The 21,818-nt window shown below is 34.7% G+C and overlaps 1 protein-coding gene across 3 annotated transcripts in view; it reads right to left on the bottom strand.

Moving 5' to 3' along the window:
* Nucleotides 1-448: 448 nt before the first annotated feature.
* Nucleotides 449-21,818, bottom strand: part of GKAP1 (G kinase anchoring protein 1) — an 80,892-nt gene continuing 59,522 nt past the window's right edge. For all 3 annotated transcript variants that reach the window (XM_079927644.1, XM_079927646.1, XM_079927645.1), the window contains 6 exons: nucleotides 21,370-21,526; nucleotides 13,213-13,310; nucleotides 9,542-9,605; nucleotides 6,185-6,255; nucleotides 5,598-5,675; nucleotides 449-2,870 (listed from right to left, as the gene is read on the bottom strand). In XM_079927644.1, the coding sequence (XP_079783770.1) occupies nucleotides 2,823-2,870; nucleotides 5,598-5,675; nucleotides 6,185-6,255; nucleotides 9,542-9,605; nucleotides 13,213-13,310; nucleotides 21,370-21,526 (516 nt within the window). In that variant the 3' untranslated portion in view covers nucleotides 449-2,822. The remainder of the gene's footprint in view (nucleotides 2,871-5,597; nucleotides 5,676-6,184; nucleotides 6,256-9,541; nucleotides 9,606-13,212; nucleotides 13,311-21,369; nucleotides 21,527-21,818) is intronic.

Genomic DNA, 21,818 nt, shown 5'->3' with positions numbered 1-21,818 from the left:
ATGAAAAAAAATCAGCAGGAAAAACAAAGTCATGAGTGCAGTACTCCAGAGAATACCCAACACAAAACAGGATAATCTATGTGCTCAGGTGATTTTAAACCATATATACACTAGTAGAAAATGGCATATCTGTTGAGTGTCTACCATGTGACAGGCACTGTGTTAGATGTTAGATAATGTACCAAATGGATAGTGTATAGGTAAATAATCAAAAGCAGATGATAATGTGATAGGCGTTGGTAATTCAGTTCATTAACTACCTGGGTAATTCAATTATAATTGAAACTATTCAAGTTCTGTCTGGCTTGTTCCTATAAAACAACATTAGAAATTTGATTTTGTTCATCACTGGATTGAAAAATATGGTACCATGGATTACCAAATATATTTAAGTAATTAAGTAGGTTTTGATGGTACCTATTCTTAATCAAAGGTAAAATTAGGGGAAAACTATCTTTAAAAGCTTTACCACTTTATCAATTAATTAAACAAATAATTATTTAACATCTACTCTGTGATACATAGAGAACTAAGTGTTGAGAATAATAATAAGCCACAATTCTTTGCAAGGTTCATGTAACCGCATGGAAGAAGCCAGACATATAAACAATGATGACATTAAGTATTTTTTCTTATTAAAGACTGTCATGAAGTGGAGTCTTTCATATAATGCTGGTTTTGGAGGCCAATACCAGTATTTATGTGTTTGCCTTTGTTATAAAGCAAAAAACTCTGTATTTTAATGAATCATATTTGTATTTCACTGACTACACTAAAAAAAAAAAATCAATCCCATAAACTGATTATATGAATAAAAAAAAATCTATCTTCATTCCTCCCCCACATCAACACTCTTCCTATTCTCAGTGTGTCACACTTCTGTCCTCAAGCCAGACTGTCCTTTAAATAAATATTTCAGCCCAGAGTTTGCTCCTTCTGCCTAGGATGCTTCTCAAAAAATTTACAGAAAAGGTATCCACCTTCCAAAAAACTACTGGGTTGGCCAAAAGGTTTGTTCGGTTTTTTCCGTAAGATGGCTCTAGTAGCACTTAGTTGTCTTTAACTTCATTCGAAACAATTTTGTTAGATTGTATGTGACAGCTGTCATATCAGTGTGCATTTTAAAAAAGACATCAAAATTGGTGAATTTTTGTGTAGCCATTTTAAAATTGAAGACGGAAGAAAAAAGCAACTTTTTCAGCATATTATGCTGTATTATTTCAAGAAAGGTAAAAACGCAACCGAAATGCAAAAAAAGATTTGTGTAGTGTATGGAGAAGGTGTTGTGACTCACTGAACATGTCAAAAGTGGTTTGCAAAGTTTCGTGCCTGAGATTTCTTGCTCGACAATGCTCCATGGTTGGGTAGACCAGTTGAAGTTGATAGTGCTCAAATCGAGACATTAACTGAGAACAAGCAACTTTATGCCACGCAGGAGATAGCCGACATACTCAAAAATATCCAAATCAAGCACTGAAAATCATTTGCACCAGCTTGGTTATGTTAATCACTTAGATGTTTGGGTTCTACCTAAGTTTAGCGAAAAAAACCTCCCTGACCTTATTTCCGCATGCGATTCTCTACTTAAACGTAATGAAAACGTTCTGTTTTTAAAACAAATTGTGATGAGTGATGAAAAGTGGATACTGTACGATAATGTGGCATAGAAGACATCATGGGGCAAGTGAAATGAACCACTACCAACCACACCAAAGGCCTGTCTTCAATCCAAAGAAGGTGATGTGTATACGGTGGGATTGGAAGGGAGTACTCTATTATAAGCTCCTTCCAGAAAACCCAACGATTAATTCCAACAAGTACTGCTCCCAATTAGACCAACTGAAAGCAGCACTCGACAAAAAGCATCCAGAATTAGTCAACAGAAAATGCATAATCTTCCATTAGGATAACGCAAGACTGCATGTTTCTTTGATGACCAGGCAAAAACTGTTACAGCTCAGCTGGGAAGTTCTGATTCATCCGCTGTATTCACCAGACATTGCACCTTTGGATTTCCATTTATTTAGGTCTTTACAAAATTCTTAATGGAAAAAATTTCAATTCCCTGGAAGACTGTAAAAGGCACCTGGAACAGTTCTTTGCTCAAAAAGATAAAAAGCTTTGGGAAGATGGAATTATGAAGTTGCCTGAAAAATGGCAGAAGGTAGTGGAACAAAAGGGTGAATACGTTGTTCAATAAAGTTCTTGGTGAAAATGAAAAATATGTCTTTTATTTTTACTTAAAAACCGAAGGCACTTTTTGGCCAACCCAATATCTCATGCAAGTTTTCTCAATTTCCAAACAATGTGATATCACACTCTAATATGTATGGTAATTTTTTGTTGCTGCTGCCATTACCCACCCCCACCTTCTATTTCCTCTGAGCATAAGCCATTTGAGGATATCTTGTATGTTCTGTAGGGTTTAGCATGCACAAAGTGCTGCGTAAATATTCACTGAGCTTAAATCCAATTAAATTGATTGTGCTATAAGCAAAAACAATACTTTCACGCTGTTTCTGAAATTTTAAAAAAATCAAACATTAATGGAAGAGTAAATTAATTTTATTGACTGATGAAAAACTAAAGTGATAAGAAGTACGAATAGTAAACAATAATCATTGAGTTGTGCTGGAATTCTATTTTTCTTCTTTTCACTTTAAGCCAAAAGGACATAAAATTATAAACCATTAGTGAGCTAATCATTTTAAGTTTCTTCAACAAAAACTGCATAGTTCAGCAGTTGCACAGCATTAAATATATACATTTTTGCAAAACCCTGAAAGTTTTAATTTTTGTGTTGACCTCAAAGGCTAATGGAATCACCTACACTGGTCGGATTCAGAGTTTCTTTTCCCTTTTCTGCCACCCTGTAAAGAAAAATAGCGTAAATTATTGAGGAAATAACATTTTGGGGGCATTTTCTTTTCAAGAATAAATGAGATCAAAGGCATATTTGACTATGAAAAGGAAGGAACTTCTTTTCTGAGTTTGTTGCAAATTTGAATGAACATACCACTAAATTATTTTTACGTATTTTAAATAGCAATAACCTTTGTTATTTTTACAAACGGTTAAAGTAGGTTGTAGAAAACAGTTATCTATTTGAACTGGTCCGGACTTAGTCTGATCACCAGTATCTTATTTTTCAGAGCTCATTTGCACTGTCCCAGATTTTTTTTTTAAATAAAAATTTTGGTCAGGACTTCCCTGGTGGCACAGTGGTTAAGAATCTGCCTGCCAATGCAGGGTTCGATACCTGGTCTGGGAAGATCCCACGTGCCGCAGAGCAACTAAGCCCGTGAGCCACAACTTCTGAGCCCATGCTCTAGAGCCTGCGAGCCACACCACTGAGCCCACACGCCACAACTACTGAAGCCTACGTGCCCTAGAGCCTGCGCGCCGCAACTACTGAGCTCACACACCGCAACTACTGAGCCCACACGCCACAACTACTGAAGTCCACGTGCTCAAGGGCCTGTATGCCACAACTACTGAGCCTTCGTGCTGCAACTACTGAAGCCTGCACGACTAGAACCCATGCTGCACAACAAGAGAAGCCACTGCAATGAGAAGTCTGTGCACCACAACAAAGAGTAGCCCCTGCTCGCTGCAACTAGAGAAAGCCCGTGCGCAGCAACGAAGACCCAATGCAGCCAAAAAAAATTGATCAAAATAGGCAATTTGCTCCATATGATCAGCAAATTTGGTGATTCACTTCATTACCCTTTTGGGTAATTCAATTTCTAATTCAAGTTCTGTATAGTTTTGTTCATATAAGACAGCATTAGAAATCTGATTTTGTTCATCAGTGGGTTTATTTGCTCAGTGACATATATAAATCTGTATTTAATTTCCTCCAAATGAAATGCCATCAGCGGTATTTGACTTGAGCCAAAGAAAGAGAAAGGTGGCTTAAAAGACAGGAAGTATTTTTCATTAATTACTTTTAACAACATTTTCTGCCTTACTCTGATTCAAAAAGCAAATAATCATTTTAAAAATATGGAAAGCACAAAGGTACAAAAAAATTTAATCATCCATAACTATTCTACCCTCCATTTTAACCATAAATAATGGTTTGATGCATTTATAATAATTTTATAATTTTTCTACATTTTTGTAAACTATGGCAATGATACTCAAACTTGGTTAATTACTAGAATCACCTAAGTAGTAATATTTTAAAAATTCTGATCTCTAGACTTTGTCCCAGCCTATTTACTTATGATAATTAGTAGTGGGCTGAACAATCAAAAAGTTCCCAAGAAATTCTGATGATCAGCCAAGTGTGGGAACTACTTGTCTGTGAAAGCACATTTTTTAGAGTGGTGGTTATATCAAGGGCACATGGAACCCAGACCCATTTAATAATGTTGGCAGCTTCTCTTTGTTTCACCCTTTTTCTGCCCATAACCTCCCTCCTGGTGTTCAAAAACATGTCTACAACAAACCTTCTTTAAAAAAAAAAAAAAATCAAGTATAAGAATGCTGTTATTCAGTCCTGACCAAATAAAAGTTTTGCAAAGATTCATTCAGAGAAAAAAAAGTACGAAGAGGTTATATGAAACTTGAGATGTATAATGACAGGTGTTAAAAATAAGATTTCCTGATAGCAGGGAAATAAAAAATAAATTTACTAAAAAACTTTCTACAAGGTAGATACCCACTATACAGAGGTACCAATGTTATATAGCTTAAAACTCTTACCTTTCTTCTAAACAAGAGTTTTTTAAAAATAATAATAATTCAAAGATCCTTTTCAAAGCTTCCCAGGCAAAGGGAATCTTCCTTCCTGGATTGATGACATGTCAAAGCTGGAGCTAAACAACTTTTATGTTCTCTAGGCCACCAGTGGTGGCTTTCGAAGTTTTTTGACTATGACCCCCACATCAATTAACTCATTTTATATCATGACATAGACACACATACATATGTATATACAAATATATGTGTTTGTGTGTATTCACAAATATACATATACACATATATTGAAACAAAGCCCTGATATTGTTTACTGCTTCACCCTGAAAAAAATGCTGAATGCCATCTTGTAAATGCAGACGAAATGACAGAATTAGAAAAATCACTATTTTGCAACTACCAAAATAATAACTGATAAAAATATCATTAATCTGGATGCTAAAATCATTGGGTAAAAAGAAAAGGATATTCATACAATCTCAAACTATAACTTCACATATTATTTATTAATTACAAAGGGGAAAAGATATCTTTACAATGACGATATCTAGGAGAGATTGCTGTACCCAAGTGATAAAACTTATTATATAACGGGATAAATGTCATTATGTACCTTCCCTCGATAAGGTTCACTGGCACATATCTCACATCATCTATGTAGTACCAAAGGTCTTTTTGAGTTACTTTAGTTATTGCTGTATATACTAATGTCTAGAATAAACTTAACATTTTCTATGATGTAAATTATATAACCAATAATAACAAAATCATCAATATGTTTGGTGAATAAATTTTGGCCTAAGAATAAAATAGTACCTTTATTCTCACATGTATATACCTATTCCAAATGTATTATCTGTGATGAAAACACTTTCATAATTATAAAAGCATACCTGATATTTGGCTAATTCTGCTTGTAATACTTTCACTTTAGATCTTTCTTGTTCTAACGCAGCATGAAGTGAAGTTACCTATAACCAAATATTCAATAAAAGAAGACTTTTTTGGGTCTTTTTTGGTAAATACTCTTAATTGTTATTCACAATGATGATTTTTGACTATGAGATTAATGAGCATTAGAAGAGAACCTCTCTCCTCACAAACAATTTCAATTAGGCATTTTATTCAGCTGTATACTAAAGATACATAGGGCAAGCTCACTGTTCTATAAGACAAGACCAAAGAATAAGGATGGGAAGGGGAGAAAATCAAGTCCATGAACAGGATAAGTTCTGTCTGTCCTTTCTATCTCTATATTCAGCCCACATCAACTAAAATACAACCTTATCTTCCCCTATTCTTTAGGACATACATACCTCCCTCAGTTCAGTAAACAGAATTTTCAATCATTTGCTATTACATAATAATAATGAAGTATGGTTTGCAGTATTGATGGGCTGTGTTTTTGTTTAGTCAAGTTTCATAATTCAGGACTAAAGAACAGCTTACTATAACCAGTCCTATATATAGTTTTTCTTACCTGTATCGTTAGCTCATTCTTGATACTTTGTGATTCATCAACTTGCAGAAGTATTTCTGCTTTATCTTTCACTGACAAAAAAGGAAAAACAGCAGTATAATCTTTTCAATCACTCAGATACTTTAACAATACTTTTACTGAACCAAGACAGCAATACAGTCAGGCAAAGATTAATTGTCCTCATACTTAATGTATTCCTTGACCCTATATATACCTCTTAATTTTCACTGGTAAATTCTGATCATTATTATCACCACAGCAGCTTTTATTGGAAATTCTACATTTCTGTGGTGTTAAAATATTAATTGTACAGACATGACAAAAGATTTTTTTCCATTTATACTGAAAAGGACAAGGACAGAGAAAATAAAATATTTCACATAGGGAAAAAAACTTTAAAATGCCTCAACTAATCTTAAAGCAAGATTTTAAAAACAATGTAGAGTGTTTTTGTTTGTTTTGTTTTGTTAAATTGTCAAGGTGTGCACATCATAAGGTCCACAAGAATTATTTTTATATGACTTTTCATACCATTAAAGCACTATCAAATAAGTGTTAGCTCATATGAGCACAGTTAATCATATAACATCTGTGGTTTCAGAACTGTTCATTCATCTAGAGGTTTTTCCCTCTTTGGGGAAGCAAGAGATCTATTCTTTGGCCTCTCTGTTCCCTAAGCTTTAAAAATTTCCACATGGCTGACAATTTACTTAACCTATGGTAAAGGATAATACATGAAAAACTAATTCTTCAACTTTGAAAAGCTAGGAGAGACTGAAGAGGTAAAACTAATAAAATGAGTAAAGGAGGAAATGTCCAAATATATAAGAGTACTGATATCACCAGAGCTCCACCAATATAACTCTGTCATTCAAACTTATTTTTCACAGTTTAATATGATATGCACTAAGGTGAGATGCTGTGTCAAGAAACAAATCACAGTCCCTTAAGAATCAACTTGGGAACTTTTACAAATTATACTTTCTACTCCTCCATCCTCAGAATTAAACACACTCACTGAGAAGTAGTGATTTTTAACAATTATGTAATATTTTAACTACAGTCAATTTTCCTATAATGCTGTTTTGTGTTTCAAAGAGATTGATACATCAGGGAACAACATGAACATAACATGAATTGTGTACTTAATGCTTAAGCACAATTTCATGAACAAAGAAAACTGCACCCACTCACACACCTCAAATATCTACCAGCTATTTCAGCGCACTGTGTCAAGAACCACACCAAGTTTCCATCCTTCCATCACTTAACAGTTAACACACACAAGCTGCAACCCTTCTGAAACCTACTTCTACAGCAAACTTTAGGTTGTCTTCAAAGTGAAGTGCCATATTTATTATAGTATTTATGTATTCAACCATTTTAACATGTATAAAACTGTTACTGTTATAGGTTCCCTTTTTTTTTTAAATGTGTCACTGATGAAATTTTTGAGTATTGTATGCTCCTAACTCCATTTTCCCCATAAACTTTGTGGTTTTAACTGTATGATTTTATAGAGATTAGTGATTTTTAGGAACACATGTTGTACTGTAACATAACTGACTGCATTTATATTATAAATGCTAGAGTTTGTAAACTCTAACGTACTGTATTTTTCATGTCATGGTCCTGTATAAAATTGTTCTACTTGGACTACTTATAGCACTGAGTATGGACACTGATATTATTTACTGGTAGCCATTTTTAATCTATTTTTAAAACTTTATTTATTTTATTTATTTTTGGCTGTGTTGGGTCTTTGTTGCTGTGCGCAGGCTTTCTCTAGTTGCTGCAAGCGGGGCCTACTCTTCGTTGCCATGCGCAGGCTTCTCACTGCAGTGGCTTCTCCACTGCAGAGCATGGGCTCTAGGCACACAGGCTTCGGTAGTTGTGGCACCCGGGCTCAGCAGTTGTGGCTCGTGGGCTCTAGACCACAGGCTCAGTAATTGTGGCGCATGGGCTTGGTTGCTCTGCGGCATGTGGGATTTTCCTGGACCAGGGATCGAAACTGTGTCCCCTGCATTGGCAGGAGGATTCTTATCCACTGTGCCACCAGGTAAGCCCCTTTAATCTATTTTTGAGAGTAAGTTTTTATCAGTTAATTTTCTCATTTTTCACAAATGTTTCCTTAAGGAATATTACTTTATTTTTAGGTATTTAAAAATCATACATCCAATGTTCAATGATACCCTTACTTTCTTCAATTAGAAATACATCTTGTAAACAATTATTTTCATAATTTTATTCATTAAATGATCCACATGGAGCTCAGTGACAAGCATATCTAAATTAATCTCAGGACACTGATATCTAATTGTTCAAATAATGCCTTTTCCCATTATTATTTAACTTCTATTTTATCATAGTTAAGCTTGTAACAGTTAAGTTATATTATAAAAGTCATAAAGTTATAAAAAGTATTTGACTCTACTTCAACACTATATATTCTGTTCAGCTGGACATGATTTCTGGTTTTTGATAACTGTTATTTAATAGTCTAAATATTTGGTTGGACAATTCCACTCCCAGTATCTTCATATTTGAAACAATTTAGGGTATCCTGTTTACTTATCCTTTAAGGTGAGCTTCATAATTTCTCAAGTGCTATACAGTACTCACAGGAGCTATATGTGGGATTTCATTAACATTTGTTAACAAGGGAAATTGTTTATTACACTTAATTTTGTCTATTCAGAAGACTTTCTCATTTATTCATGTCTTTCTTTATGTCTCTTTTATGGTTCATTTTCTTTTGCAAATTTAATACACGCTTCCCTTTCTGTTATTAATGGAAAATTTTCAGAGAGCTTTCAAGGTTAGCATCACTAGGTATTCATATTCAGGAATGCAATTGATTTGGGGGGTTTCATATAACATCAACTTTACTAATGTTATTATCTCTAATCTTTTTTGATTGATTTCCTTGGCTTCCTGCTGGTAATCTACTGCCAAAAGTTTAGAGTGGCAGCAAAAGTATGAAGAGTCGGGGCTGGTGGCGGGGGGGGGGTGGGGGGGGGGGGTACAAGGAAAACCTAAAATCATGACAGGCCTTCTCCTCTAATAATTAATAAACAGAATCTTAAGCAAATGTTTTCTTGTTTTGCCTCTAAATGTACTCCAATAATTCATAAGAATTGAAATTTCAAGAGTTTCTTAGCTGAATAGTTGTAAACTTGTGTAATACTAAGGTGCTGCAAAGGAGACTTGTAATAATAAAATTATCAACAATATCCAGTTTGTATCCTTTGGGAAACCTTTTTATTTTGTTGAATTAATAAATCATATATCTTGAAAAGTTATCTTCAAATATTTTTAAGATTAACTTTTAATTCTAAAAACACAGAAATCACTTACTTTCACCTTCCTGAAGCATTTTCAATAACTGTGCATTTCTTGCCTTTACTTCTTTATACTTTGCCTAATAATCAAGGAAAAAAGATTTAATTTTTAAAAAGTAAATGATATAATTAACGATTTACTACCAATTTATGGAGCTATGAATCTAGGCTTGCTCAAAGACATAAATTACTTCTGAAAGAAAAAAGATGGAGGAAAATGTATTCACAACTATCTACTACTTAATTAAATCCCTCGTATAATAATACAAATCAATATTATAGGTGACTGTATTTAAAAAGAGTAGAGTAAAAGTGGAGAAAACTCAGAATAAAACTAAATTTTCCTGAAGAGTCTTTCTCTTTTCTTCCTCAAATAAAATCCTTATACAATTCAAAATAATTATATGAAAACAAAAAGAAAAATGATTCATAGTTCTATACCAGTACTATACTAGAACTCTCTGTATCTGTTCTTTATCGGCCACTGTCCAATATGTGGCTGCTAACTACTGGAAACGTGGCCACTGTTACTGAGAAAATGACTTTCAACTGTATTTAGTTTTATTTAATTACAATTTTTATTTTATTTAATTTTTATATATAAAAATTTTAAATTTTACTTTTATGTATTTAAAACCCATGTAGTGTATTAATTTTACACCACGTGTAGTAGTTACTGTACAGCACAGTTTTATATTTGCTCAGTTAAGGCTTTACTAATCTTTTGTTATTTCATTAAATATTTTTAAAGTAATTTTTGAATTACTTACATTTTGGCTGAAATGAATTAGTAATTTACTGACATATCTTTCAATTATTTTTCAACTTAAAAAAAATGGCTTAGCTTCTTTTCAAACTACATGAATGACACAATTATACATTATAAACAATTTTGGAATTGTGTTCCCACATTAACATCCATATTCCAGGGAACTTTTCCCCTACACTACTCTTATTCAACGTGTCTTATAGCACACACTGAAGTATTTATAAATATTTAATACATTCGAGAAAACAATATATTTAGTAACTATAGAAATACAAGAGGTCAGGGAAAGAAAACAGATCAATATAAGAAATTTGTCATTTCTTCTCTCAACATGTACACAGATATGTACAGAAGTTACCAGATTCAAAAATCTTTCTTGTAAAACAAAGTTGATGTATTTTAAATTAAGTCCAGTAGATGACTTTTACTAAATACTCTGTCCAGTAAATTGCTGAGGATAAATCAATAATGTTACTGAGTAATACTGCAGACAATACATTGAATGGAAGAAGTAAACATAAAAGGGAGTAGGACTTTTGAGAAGCTAAGTAATGAAAGAGGGAGATAAGTCAGATGGAAACATAAAAATATGAAGGGGAAAAACAAATACAGTCAACTACAACTATACTCACTATGAATATAGAAATATATCTACTGGGAATATAAAACTGTATCCACTATGAAATTCTCACTCTCAGGGTTTCAATCAATGTTAATATCTCATCAAACTCTAGCTCAAGCCTTTTCTCCAAGGTTCAGATCAGTGTATATGGAAGTGTATATGGAAGCATGTCTTTAGTTAGTCTTCAAGACCTCTAGCTCAAGCCTTTTCTCCAAGGTTCAGATCAGTGTATATGGAAGCATGTCTTTAGTTAGTCTTCAAGACCTAAAGCCAGCTCATAAAGCAAAAATTGCAAATGAACAAAATTACCCCTGAATATTCTTTATACTGCGATAAAAATAACATATATAGTTTTGCATTTACAATCCTGACGAGTAAATGTATCTATGAAAACATAAGAGTATAAAATCCTAGTACTGTGCAATTTATAATAAAGAACATATGAAATATACAGTGCCCTCATTAGTATTTTTAACTTCATGAAAAAGAGAACACAAAGTTAAACGCACGTATGGTGTGACTCCAATGTGTCCAACACAGATGTTCAACATCCTGAACATCTATGCCTGCATCCACAGCCATTTCAAACTCAACATGTCCAAAACGAGATCTATTAGTTCCGTTTCCCCAAACCAGTTCAAAATGTGTTCTTCCTCTTACACTCAGTACCTGTTAATTTTGTTACCAGACAGTCTTCACTCCAGGCCTCAGCTATATGCATTATCTTCCACAAAAAAATTCTCATGTCACTTCCCTTCTAAAGCCTTCACTGCCCTCTCCGTGTCTAAAATGCAAATGCCTTCAAATACTGACCTCAACTAACACCCCCAATCTCACCTTCTACAACTTCGCATTTCTCTAAACATCAGTAACAATGCATTTCCTACCATTCTCATGCCTTGTATGCACTGTTCTATCTGGAAAAACTATCTTTTTTTTGGTGAAACCTTTACCAAGTTTCAATAGCAGCAACGGATTTATTCCTGTTTCTGGGCTTCTGGAGCACTCTGTCAGATCTCAATCACAAATTCTACATTGTACTGCAATTATTTACATGATTACCTTCTCCATTAGACTATGAGCTTCTTACTAACTCATCTTTGTATTCACTGTGCCTAACACATGGTAAATGCTCAAAAAAAGCAAAAGAAAATATAAATGACAAAGAAAAAACTAAGGCAGAAGTGGGTGCAGTTCAAAAAGCTTTTAACAGGGATAATTCTTAAAGGCATGAGTAGACGAGGAAGGGAAATATAAGAACCAGCAGGGCTGGAACTTGACTCTTTTTCACTATTACATACACAGGGTCTAGAAAAGCACCTGGCCTATTACAGGCATTCAACAAATAATTGTTGAGTGAATAAATATTAGTTCAAAAAGAGAATGATACTTGAGATGAATAAGAGATTTTTTTAAAAGCCTAAGAAAAGAGGAGAGTAATAGGTTTGTGTTTAAAAAAAAATTGTATAAATGACAAGTGTTGGCAAGGATGTGAAGAAATTGGTACCCTTGTTCATTGCTGGTGGAAATGTAACATGGTACAGCTGCTATGGAAAACAGTTTGATGGTTCCTTAAAAAGTTAAACACAGAATTACCATATGATCCAGAAATTCCACTCTTAGGTATATACGAACAGAATTGAAAGCAGGGACTCAGATACTTGTACATCAATGTTCATAGCTGTATTATTCACAATAGCCAAAAGGTGGAAACAGTGCAAGTGTCCATCAACAGAGTAATAAACAAAAAATATGGTATATACATACAGTGGAGTATTATTCAGCCATAAAAAGGAATTAAGTTCTGATACGTGCTACAACATGGATATGCATGCTGAAAACATGCCAAGTGAAATAAGGTAGACACAAAAGGACAAATATCATGATTCCACTTATAGGAAGTACCTAGAATAGGCAAATTTACAGAGATTAGAGGTTATCAAGGATTGCAGTAGAAGGGGAAATAGGGAGTTTAATGGGTACAGAGTTTCTGTTTGGGATGATGAAAAAGTTCTGGAAATAGTGGTGATGGTTACACAACACTGAGAAAGTACTTAATGCCACTGAATTGTACACTTAAAAACGGTTAAAATGGCAAATTTAATGTTATATGTATTTTACTATGATAAAAATATACTATCATTCAGATTATATATAATTAATGCATTAAAAAAACCTAAATAGCAGAAATATTATTTCTATCAATCAAATATTAAACATATTTCAATATAATAAAAACAGAAAATGTACAAATTTATAGAATTAGTTTACTTTACAACAGTAAATATATACAAACCTCCCACTGAGTGATCACATTTTTCAGCTTCTGGATTTCAGCATCTTTTCTTTCAAGTTCCAACTTTAGTCTTTCAATTCTTCCATCTTTTAGAACTACTTCCTAAAGGGGGAAAACATTTTAGAACAAAGACAGTTCTGCCAATTCTGATTTACAATATCCTTTTTGAAAGGTTTAAGAGGAAAAAAAGTCCCAATTTTAATTCATTTTCTAAAGCAACCTAAACTGTTGAATACATTTCCACTTGTACTCAATTTTATAAATGTAATTATGTACTGTACAAGCAAATAAGATATTTATGCCTAATCTCAAACTACAAACGTAACCTAAAACAATATCAGGAATTTGAAATGATATTTCCATCCTGGAATAAACATACTAAAGTGGTCTCTGACAAGTTGTTATTAGTCTATCTTAACAACCTAAAAGAATTGAAAACTTATGAGAAAAATACAAAATAAATAATATAAAAAACCAAAAATAGGGCTTCCCTGGTGGCACAGTGGTTGAGAGTCCACCTGCTGATGCAGGGGACACGGGTTCGTGCCTGGGTCCAGGAGGATCCCACATGCCGCGGAGCGGCTGGGCCTGTGAGCCATGGCCGCTGAGCCTGTGCGTCCGGAGCCTGTGCTCCGCAACGGGAGAGGCCAAAACAGTGAGAGGCCCGCGTACTGCAAAAAAAAAATAAAATAAAAAAATAAAAATAAAACAAAAATAGTTTTTCTCTATATTAGCAATTAACACACAGAAGATATAACTAGAAAAAACATTTTCTCCAGACAGCAATAAAAAATATCCCCAAGAATAAAATTCAGTAATTTTCAGGATCAATAAATGATAAAATATTGAAAAGGACAGAACAAAGCATGTTTTTAGATAGGAAAACTAAGTATTACTAAATATTAATTTGTACATTCAACAGAAATTTCAATAGAGTTTTGTTCTTTGGAACTTAGCGAGATAGTCAAAACTTCACCTGGGAGAATACAGGATAGAAACAAAAAGTTAATGCAGTAGAATTTGCCTACCAGATAATTATATATTATACAGCAAAAATAATTAAAACAGCATGTCATGGCACCTATGTTGACACAGCAATGTAACAGAAAAGAAAGTCCAGAAAGAGATTTAAGACACAAGAATTTATTATAATATAACTAACTATGGTATTTTAAAGAAGTGAGAAAAGGCTGAATTACAGAATAATGGTAGTATATGGGACAAATGGCTAATTGGAAAAATCAAGTTAAATGCCTGCCATCTTGTAACATACACCAAAATAAATAAATTTAAATGCAAAAAAATCAACCCAAAGTCATACTTTTCATAAGGATATATATACTGGTTCTCTATATCTAATGAGTAATGTGGTGACAATTTTATTCCAAAAATACTCACTGAGCACCTATGCTGGGTGCTGGGTGTACAATGGTGAACAGAACTGAAAAGATTCTTGCCCTCATGGGATTTGTCTGGTGGAGGAGGCAGATATTACATAAAGAAATGCTGCAATTAGAAACCAAGGTTTAAGCAATGACGAAAAGAAACACAGTGCTATAAAGGGAATAATGTGGATTATTCCCTGGTGGATCAGGGAAGCTCTGAGGCCATGACCCTTAAGATGAACCTTGAGTGACTGGGTAGGAATTGGCTAAGTAAAAAGTGGAGGGAGATAAGAGCTTTCCAGGTAGAAAGAACAGTAGGTATAAAGGCCCTGAGGCAGGAAAGAGCCTACAGAATTTGAAGGATATTAAAGAGGCAAGCCCGGTTGGAGATTAGTGAAGAAGATGATAGTATAAGATGATTATGGAAGAAAAAATTTGGATCAAAATTAGAAATATACATACTATTTTAATGGCCCAAAAATCTCATTTCCGGGAATTTATCTTAAATAGATACGCGAGGGGGGAGTATCTATGAAAGTGTTCACTGCTGTTACAACAAAAAATTGGACATCAATTTAAATGCCCAACAATAAGGATATAGGCTAAATATATGACAAATTTACAAACTGAAAACTCTGAAATCACTAAAAATGATGATACAGAACCATAAAACACATCTGTATGATCTCAAAATTGTAATACTATATACAAAGAAAAAATCCTGGAAGGACATACATCAACATTTTAATAACTCTCTTAGAATTATTATGGAAGATTTCACTTTATTGTTTAAAAATTTCCTTTCATCAAAATTGTTTTATACTGAGTATATAATCATTGAATAATATAAAATAGTATTTTAACTAAAAAAAAAACCACTTAAGTATTAAAATAAACGCTTTATAATATTACTAGCTAACATCTTTGAATAGGAAAGCTCTTCTGAACATAGTATGAAAGGGAGAAAACAAAAAGGAAAAGACTGATAGATTTAACTTGATGAAAAATCTCCAGAAACACTGAAACAAAATCAAAAGGTAAATGAAAAAAACTAGAAAAAACAGTTGCACCTATATGCAGGCATATGACCAATAAAAACTCAGTAAGTGTGCAACCTCAGTAGTAAGCAATGTTATATCAAACTGGTATATTTAAATTTTTTCCTCATGGGCTGCCCTGGTGGCGCAGTGGTTGAGAGTCCACCTGCCAATGCAGGGGACACGGATTCGTGCCCCGGTCTGGGAAGATCCCACATGCCGCGGAGCGGCTGGGCCCGTGAGCCATGGCCGCTGAGCCTGCGCGTCCAGAGCCTATGCTCCGCAACGGGAGAGGCCACAACAGTGAGAGGCCCACGTACCGCAAAAAAAAAAAATTTTCCTCAGTGTGGGTAACTGAAATCAATTTAGCTATAAACATTATTATTTAATGTAAAAACATTACAGTTGACCCCTGGACAATGTTGGGGTTAGGGACGCCAACCCTCTGAGAAATCAAAAATACACATAGTCAGGGACTTCCCTGGCGGTCCAGTGGTTAAGAGTCCGCCTTCCAATGCAGGGGACGCGGGTTTGATCCCTGGTTGGGGAACTAAGATCCCACATGCTGTGGGGCAAGAGCCCGCATGCCGCAGCTAAGATGTGATGCAGCCAAAAAAAAAAAAAAAAAAAATACACATAGTCGTATATAGTCAGCCTTCTGTATATGCGGCTTCTCTGCATCCGCAGATTCAACCAACCTCGACTGAAAAAAATCCATGTATAAGTAAACCCAAGCAGTTCAAACCTGTGTTGTTCAAGAGTCAATGTATTACTTAATGATCTGAATTGCTCACCATCTCTGTATTTAACTGAAAAGTGGTCCATGTAAGTTTCTACATTATTGGGGAAAAAGTGTAAATCCACAGAAAAGTAGGACCACAACGAAGTATCAATGGTAGTTTTCTCCAAGTGAATGAGATTAGGGTCAATTTTTTTCCACTGCATCTGCAAATTGGGGATCATAAAGGTGCCTATCAACTTCACAGTTAACTGTGAGAACTGAATGAAATAATCATTTTAAGTACTTAATAGAATATCTGGTAAATATATACTAAGCCCTCAAGTATTTTTGCCACTATTAAAATTTCTTCACTTATCAGTTATTTCCAGAATTTCTACAACAAACATCACTTTTTAAAACAGAAAACCATATTGTTTTAATGTATACTCATTTTTATGAAGTCCTATATTTCATTAAATAAATTTTAAACTTATCTTCTAAGTAGAAGACATTATACTAAAATGAAGATAAAAGGGTCTATAAGTCTATGTCCACAAGGGATTTGTAATCTATTAAAAATAATAACAAATAAAAATGTGCTGTGTGAAATGTGCCATAAGAAAAACAAAATGCTATGAGGTATAGAAAAAGAAGGAAAGATCATATCCAGATTTTCTGTGTTTGGGATTGGGATAGGGCAATGAGAGAGCTTCAGGGAGGAGACGGCATGTGAAATGAACCTTGAGCAAAGCTGGGAAGGATCCAGCGCTGTGATAGGAGTGCTCTGCTCTAGCTAGAAGAAAAAACTGGAAAGAGTACAGCTGAAGTTACTTAGGCCGAAGCTACACTGTAGAACAATGCTTTCAAACTTACTGGACAGCGACCCATGTTAAGGAATGTTTTATATTGTGACCCAGAATGCACATACATGTCAGTGTATGTATGTATTTGTATGTTATATATATATATACACAGAAACAAATTTCATAAAATACGAACAGATGTCATATATGCTGACAACTTTTTTTTTTGGTTAGTGCTGGTAGCAATCTACTAAATTGATTTCAGGACTGGTTAAGTGGGTTGGGACTCTCAGTTTGAAAAGCTTGAGGGCTTTAAATGTCAGGTCGAGGACATCTGCACTTGATTCAACAGACACTGAAGCTTAGGGACATGGTGTGGCAGGATGGAAGTCTTGCTTTTCAAAAAGTCATCTGTTCAGACTTCCCTGGCGGTCCAGTGGTTAAGACTCCACGCTTCCAGTGCAAGGGGCACGGGTTTGATCCCTGGTCAGGGAACTAAGATCCCACATGCCGTGTGGTGCGGCCAAAAAATTTTTTTAAAAAGTCATCTGTTAGGGGGAAGGGTGAGCTATGACAGGGCGAGAGAGAGTCATGGGCATATACACACTAACAAATGTAGTAAGGTGGATGGCTGGTGGGAAGCAGCCGCATGGCACAGGGATATTGGCTCGGTGCTTTGTGACAGCCTGGAGGGGTGGGATGGGGAGGGTGGGAGGGAGGGAGACGCAAGAGGGAAGACATATGGGAACATATGTTTATGTATGACTGATTCACTTTGTTATGAAGCAGAAACTAACACACCATTGTAAAGCAATTATACCCCAATAAAGATGTTAAAAAAAAAAGTCATCTGTTAGCAATGTATAAGATAAATTACCTAGAATTAGAAGGCAGGATGCAGAAAGACTTATTAGGTTACTGAAATAATACCAGTAAAAGATAATGAGAGCCAAAAAAAAAAAAAAGATAATGAGAGCCTAAACTAGAGAAATGTTAATAAGAATGGAAGAGAAGATAGATCTGAGAACTATTTCAAAGATTAAAAACTCCCAAACTTTGAAAAACAGAAAAGTGAAACAGGAGGTTCAGAGTCTGAATATCTGGATAAAATGATAAAACCAAAAACAGAAATGAGGAAGTCAAGCCAAACGCTTGGTTTGGAGCGTAAATGATGACCTCGAGTTTGGACATAGTGAGTATAAGGTATCCACAGAACAAGAGTGAAATATGCCACAAAGACAATTGATAAAACAGAGCCCCGAAGGCCATTAGAGGGAATGCCAGTGAAGCTGTGGAAAAGTTAGTAAACTCATATCCTGCTGCTAGAAGACAATGTTGGTAACACATCAAGAGCAACACAGATGTTTACATGCTTTGATGCAATTACTATTTTTTTTTTTTTTTGCGGTATGCAGGCCTCTCATTGTTGTGGCCTCTCCCGTTGCGGAGCATAGGCTCCGGACGCGCAGGCTCAGCGGCCATGGCTCACTGGCCTAGCCGCTGCATGGCATGTGGGATCTTCCCGGACCAGGGCATGAACCAGTGTCCCCTGCATCAGCAGGCGGACTCTCAACCACTGCGCCACCAGGGAAGCCCTGGTGACTTGCTTTTTTCATTAAAGATTATGTTTTTGATATTCATCCATGTTGCTATGTGTTGCTGTAGCTCATTCATTTCTCCTACTGATTTTGTTGTCACAAACAACTGAGTTTGAATCATTCTTGTTGAAGATGTCTTCAGGGTTTAATCTAACGTAGAATTTCTAAAACACAGTCTCCCCATCACCTTCAACTTTAAAAGTTAATGCCAAATTGTTCTCCAAAATGGTCATACCAAATTACATTACCACTAGTAATTTGTTACTGTTGTTCTACATCCTTACCATATGGCATATTGTCCAATTCCTATCACTAGTCTCCACCTTCCTTCCGTTTTTCCTAGGCACTGCAGTGAAATTAGTATTACCATATAGAACTTTGTCCTCTGCTCAAAAACTCTTTAAAATCTCCTGACTAAATCATAAATCAGGCTTTTAAGTCCTCCACAATCCCTCCAAACCCACTATGCCAAATTTATACTATGCTCCTCTTTGAATTTTGTCTTAATTAAACTGGTTTATTCTTCACTGCCTCCATTCTTTTACTCTGACATTCCAGTTTCTTCTCCCTCACTTCTTCATGTTCAAATTCTACTGTCCCTTAAATTCCAATTCAAAAGCTATTTTCCGACTTCCCTGGTGGTCCAGTGGTTAAGATTCCACTCTTCCAATGCAGGGGTCCCAGGTTTGACCCCTGGTCAGGGAAATAGATCCTGCATGCTGCAACTAAGAGTCTACATGCCACAACTAAAAGAGCCTGCATGCTGCAACTAAAGATCTCACATGCTGCAACTAAGATCCCACACATCACAACTAAGACCTGGCACAGCCAAATAAATAAATAAATAATTTTAAAAAGCCCACAAAAACCAAAAGCTATTTTCTCCTAAGAAAGCCATCTCTCATCTCCATTCCTATGAATTACCTTTTTTGGATCTACCACTTTCCACCTTGTACAAAAACAATTATCAAGTGCATGCTGTGTACAACATGCTCTGCTAAACATTTTACATCATAATCGCTAATTTTCATAATAACAGTGCCTGAAAGGCAGGTAATTTCATTCCAATGTAACACAGCTGATAAGCTGCAGTGCTATATTTTGTGTTATTAGGTTTGATTTCAAAGACTGTTCTCTTTCTACTATACTGCACTGTCACTTTGGTTTTAAAATATCATTAACATTACTTAATAATTTAATTAAACTTATGTGTACCCAACTTTGCCCTAAAAAAGATCTGAAACATCTAATTATTTGCTCAAGTATATTAATATCATTCTTACTATCCAACAATGATCTGAGATGACTCAGAAAAATAAGAAGATACAAACCACAACAGGGAAAATCATAATCAATGTAAAAAGAGGAAACAAATATGCTAACTATAAATGTTAACACAGTTGCTTGCACTGTACATAAAATTTGACAGTCAAGACAAGACAGGAAAACACAAAATTTAATTCAATGCCGGAAAGGAAGAAGCTCACAAGTACCTCAGGGCAGGCAAGGATTTCCCGTACTAAGTTGAAAATAGATTTTCATGTGGTATACTGTTTTTATAAAGCAATATTATTGCTGCATTGGAGTGACAAGTTCTTAAGAGTCTGGCTTCTTTTGTGTCCTATATAACACAACACAGCAGTGTTTAATTTGTTGAATGACTGACCAGTAAGTATTGGAGGTCAATATAAGGTAAAGAACAGATTCACAGTTTAAGAGGAAGTAAAAGAGAAGACTGGTGGTTGTGGTGAGAACAATAAATGCAGACTTAGAGGTCTCTATAGGATAATATCTTTTCTTTCTTTCTGTATTTCTCCAAACAATATTTTAAAATGTGAATACCATTCTTAGCTTGTGAGCCTTACAAAAACAGACTGCTAAAAAAAACAAAACAAAACAAAACAGACTGCTGACCAGCCATAGTTTGCAACCCCTGGTCTGCAGGATAAAATTCTAACTTCTTAGTTTCACATAAAAAGACCTTTATAATCTAAATCCAATCTATTTCTCTAGTCATGTTATCCCACACTCACTTAAGTCTATACTTCTTAGATGCAGAATTTTTCAGTTTCCTGAATATTAAGTCTAAGGCTTTTCATAGCTCTGGGCCATTGCTCTTGCAGCTCCCTTAGGTTTTCTCCATTTCTCAGTTTATACAGTTATTCACCATTCAAAATCCATCCCAAATGTCACTTATTTATATACCTTTCCCAATTCACCCAAGGAGTGATCTATTACCTTTTCTATTCAAAAACCTCTTTTTTATTGTTCATATCTCTCTTAAAGCCTTCATCATGCTGAATGATATTTTTCCGGTCTCCCTCCTCCTATCCCCACTACTCTGTCTAAGGCATGGATGGTCTTATCCATCTTGATATTCCCACTCCCCTACACTGGTGCCTAACAATACCTAGCATTATAGCACATGCTCAATAAATATTCATCAACTAAAGAAGTCTTCATACTTTTTAATATAAGTATCTATGTGTAATAATGACTAAGATAATATCCTAAAACTGTAACTTTATATAATCATAATTGGGTTCCACTGCTTAGGTTTTTTAAAAAAGAAAAATAATTTCACTGTGATTTTAAGAGAATTTTCTATTTTACATGCCTGGTTGTGTTCATGAGCTGTGCAATTATCTGTTCCATTATATTCTGTAAGCTGTTCTCTTCTTTTTTCTCTAATAAGAATTTTATGAACATCATCTTCCAGTCTATTGAAGAATCCTCCATCATGTGATAAAGTCTGAGAAGAACTCAATTCCTGTCAAAAATGAATTAAGATTTACTATCAATCAACACAAAAGTGCATGCATGCATTTAATAAACCTGGTCAGCCACTAGAAGGATAGAGAATGAAAAAAAAATAACAGAGAGACAATCAACCATCTGATTCTTCTCTATCTCCAGAAGATAACCAGTAGAGATACATTTGCAAATGTCCTTTTCTTTTCTTCATATTTTTTGAGTTGGGTATTGCTTGATTTTTAAATTATTTTTTATCCATGTACCATACAATTTACCCATTTAATTTGCACATTTAAATGGTTTTTAAT

This window comes from Stenella coeruleoalba, assembly GCF_951394435.1.
Source record: "Stenella coeruleoalba genome assembly, chromosome: 7".
In the NCBI taxonomy this organism is placed as follows: domain Eukaryota; kingdom Metazoa; phylum Chordata; class Mammalia; order Artiodactyla; family Delphinidae; genus Stenella; species Stenella coeruleoalba.
This window is presented reverse-complemented; position numbering and strand designations above follow the sequence as displayed.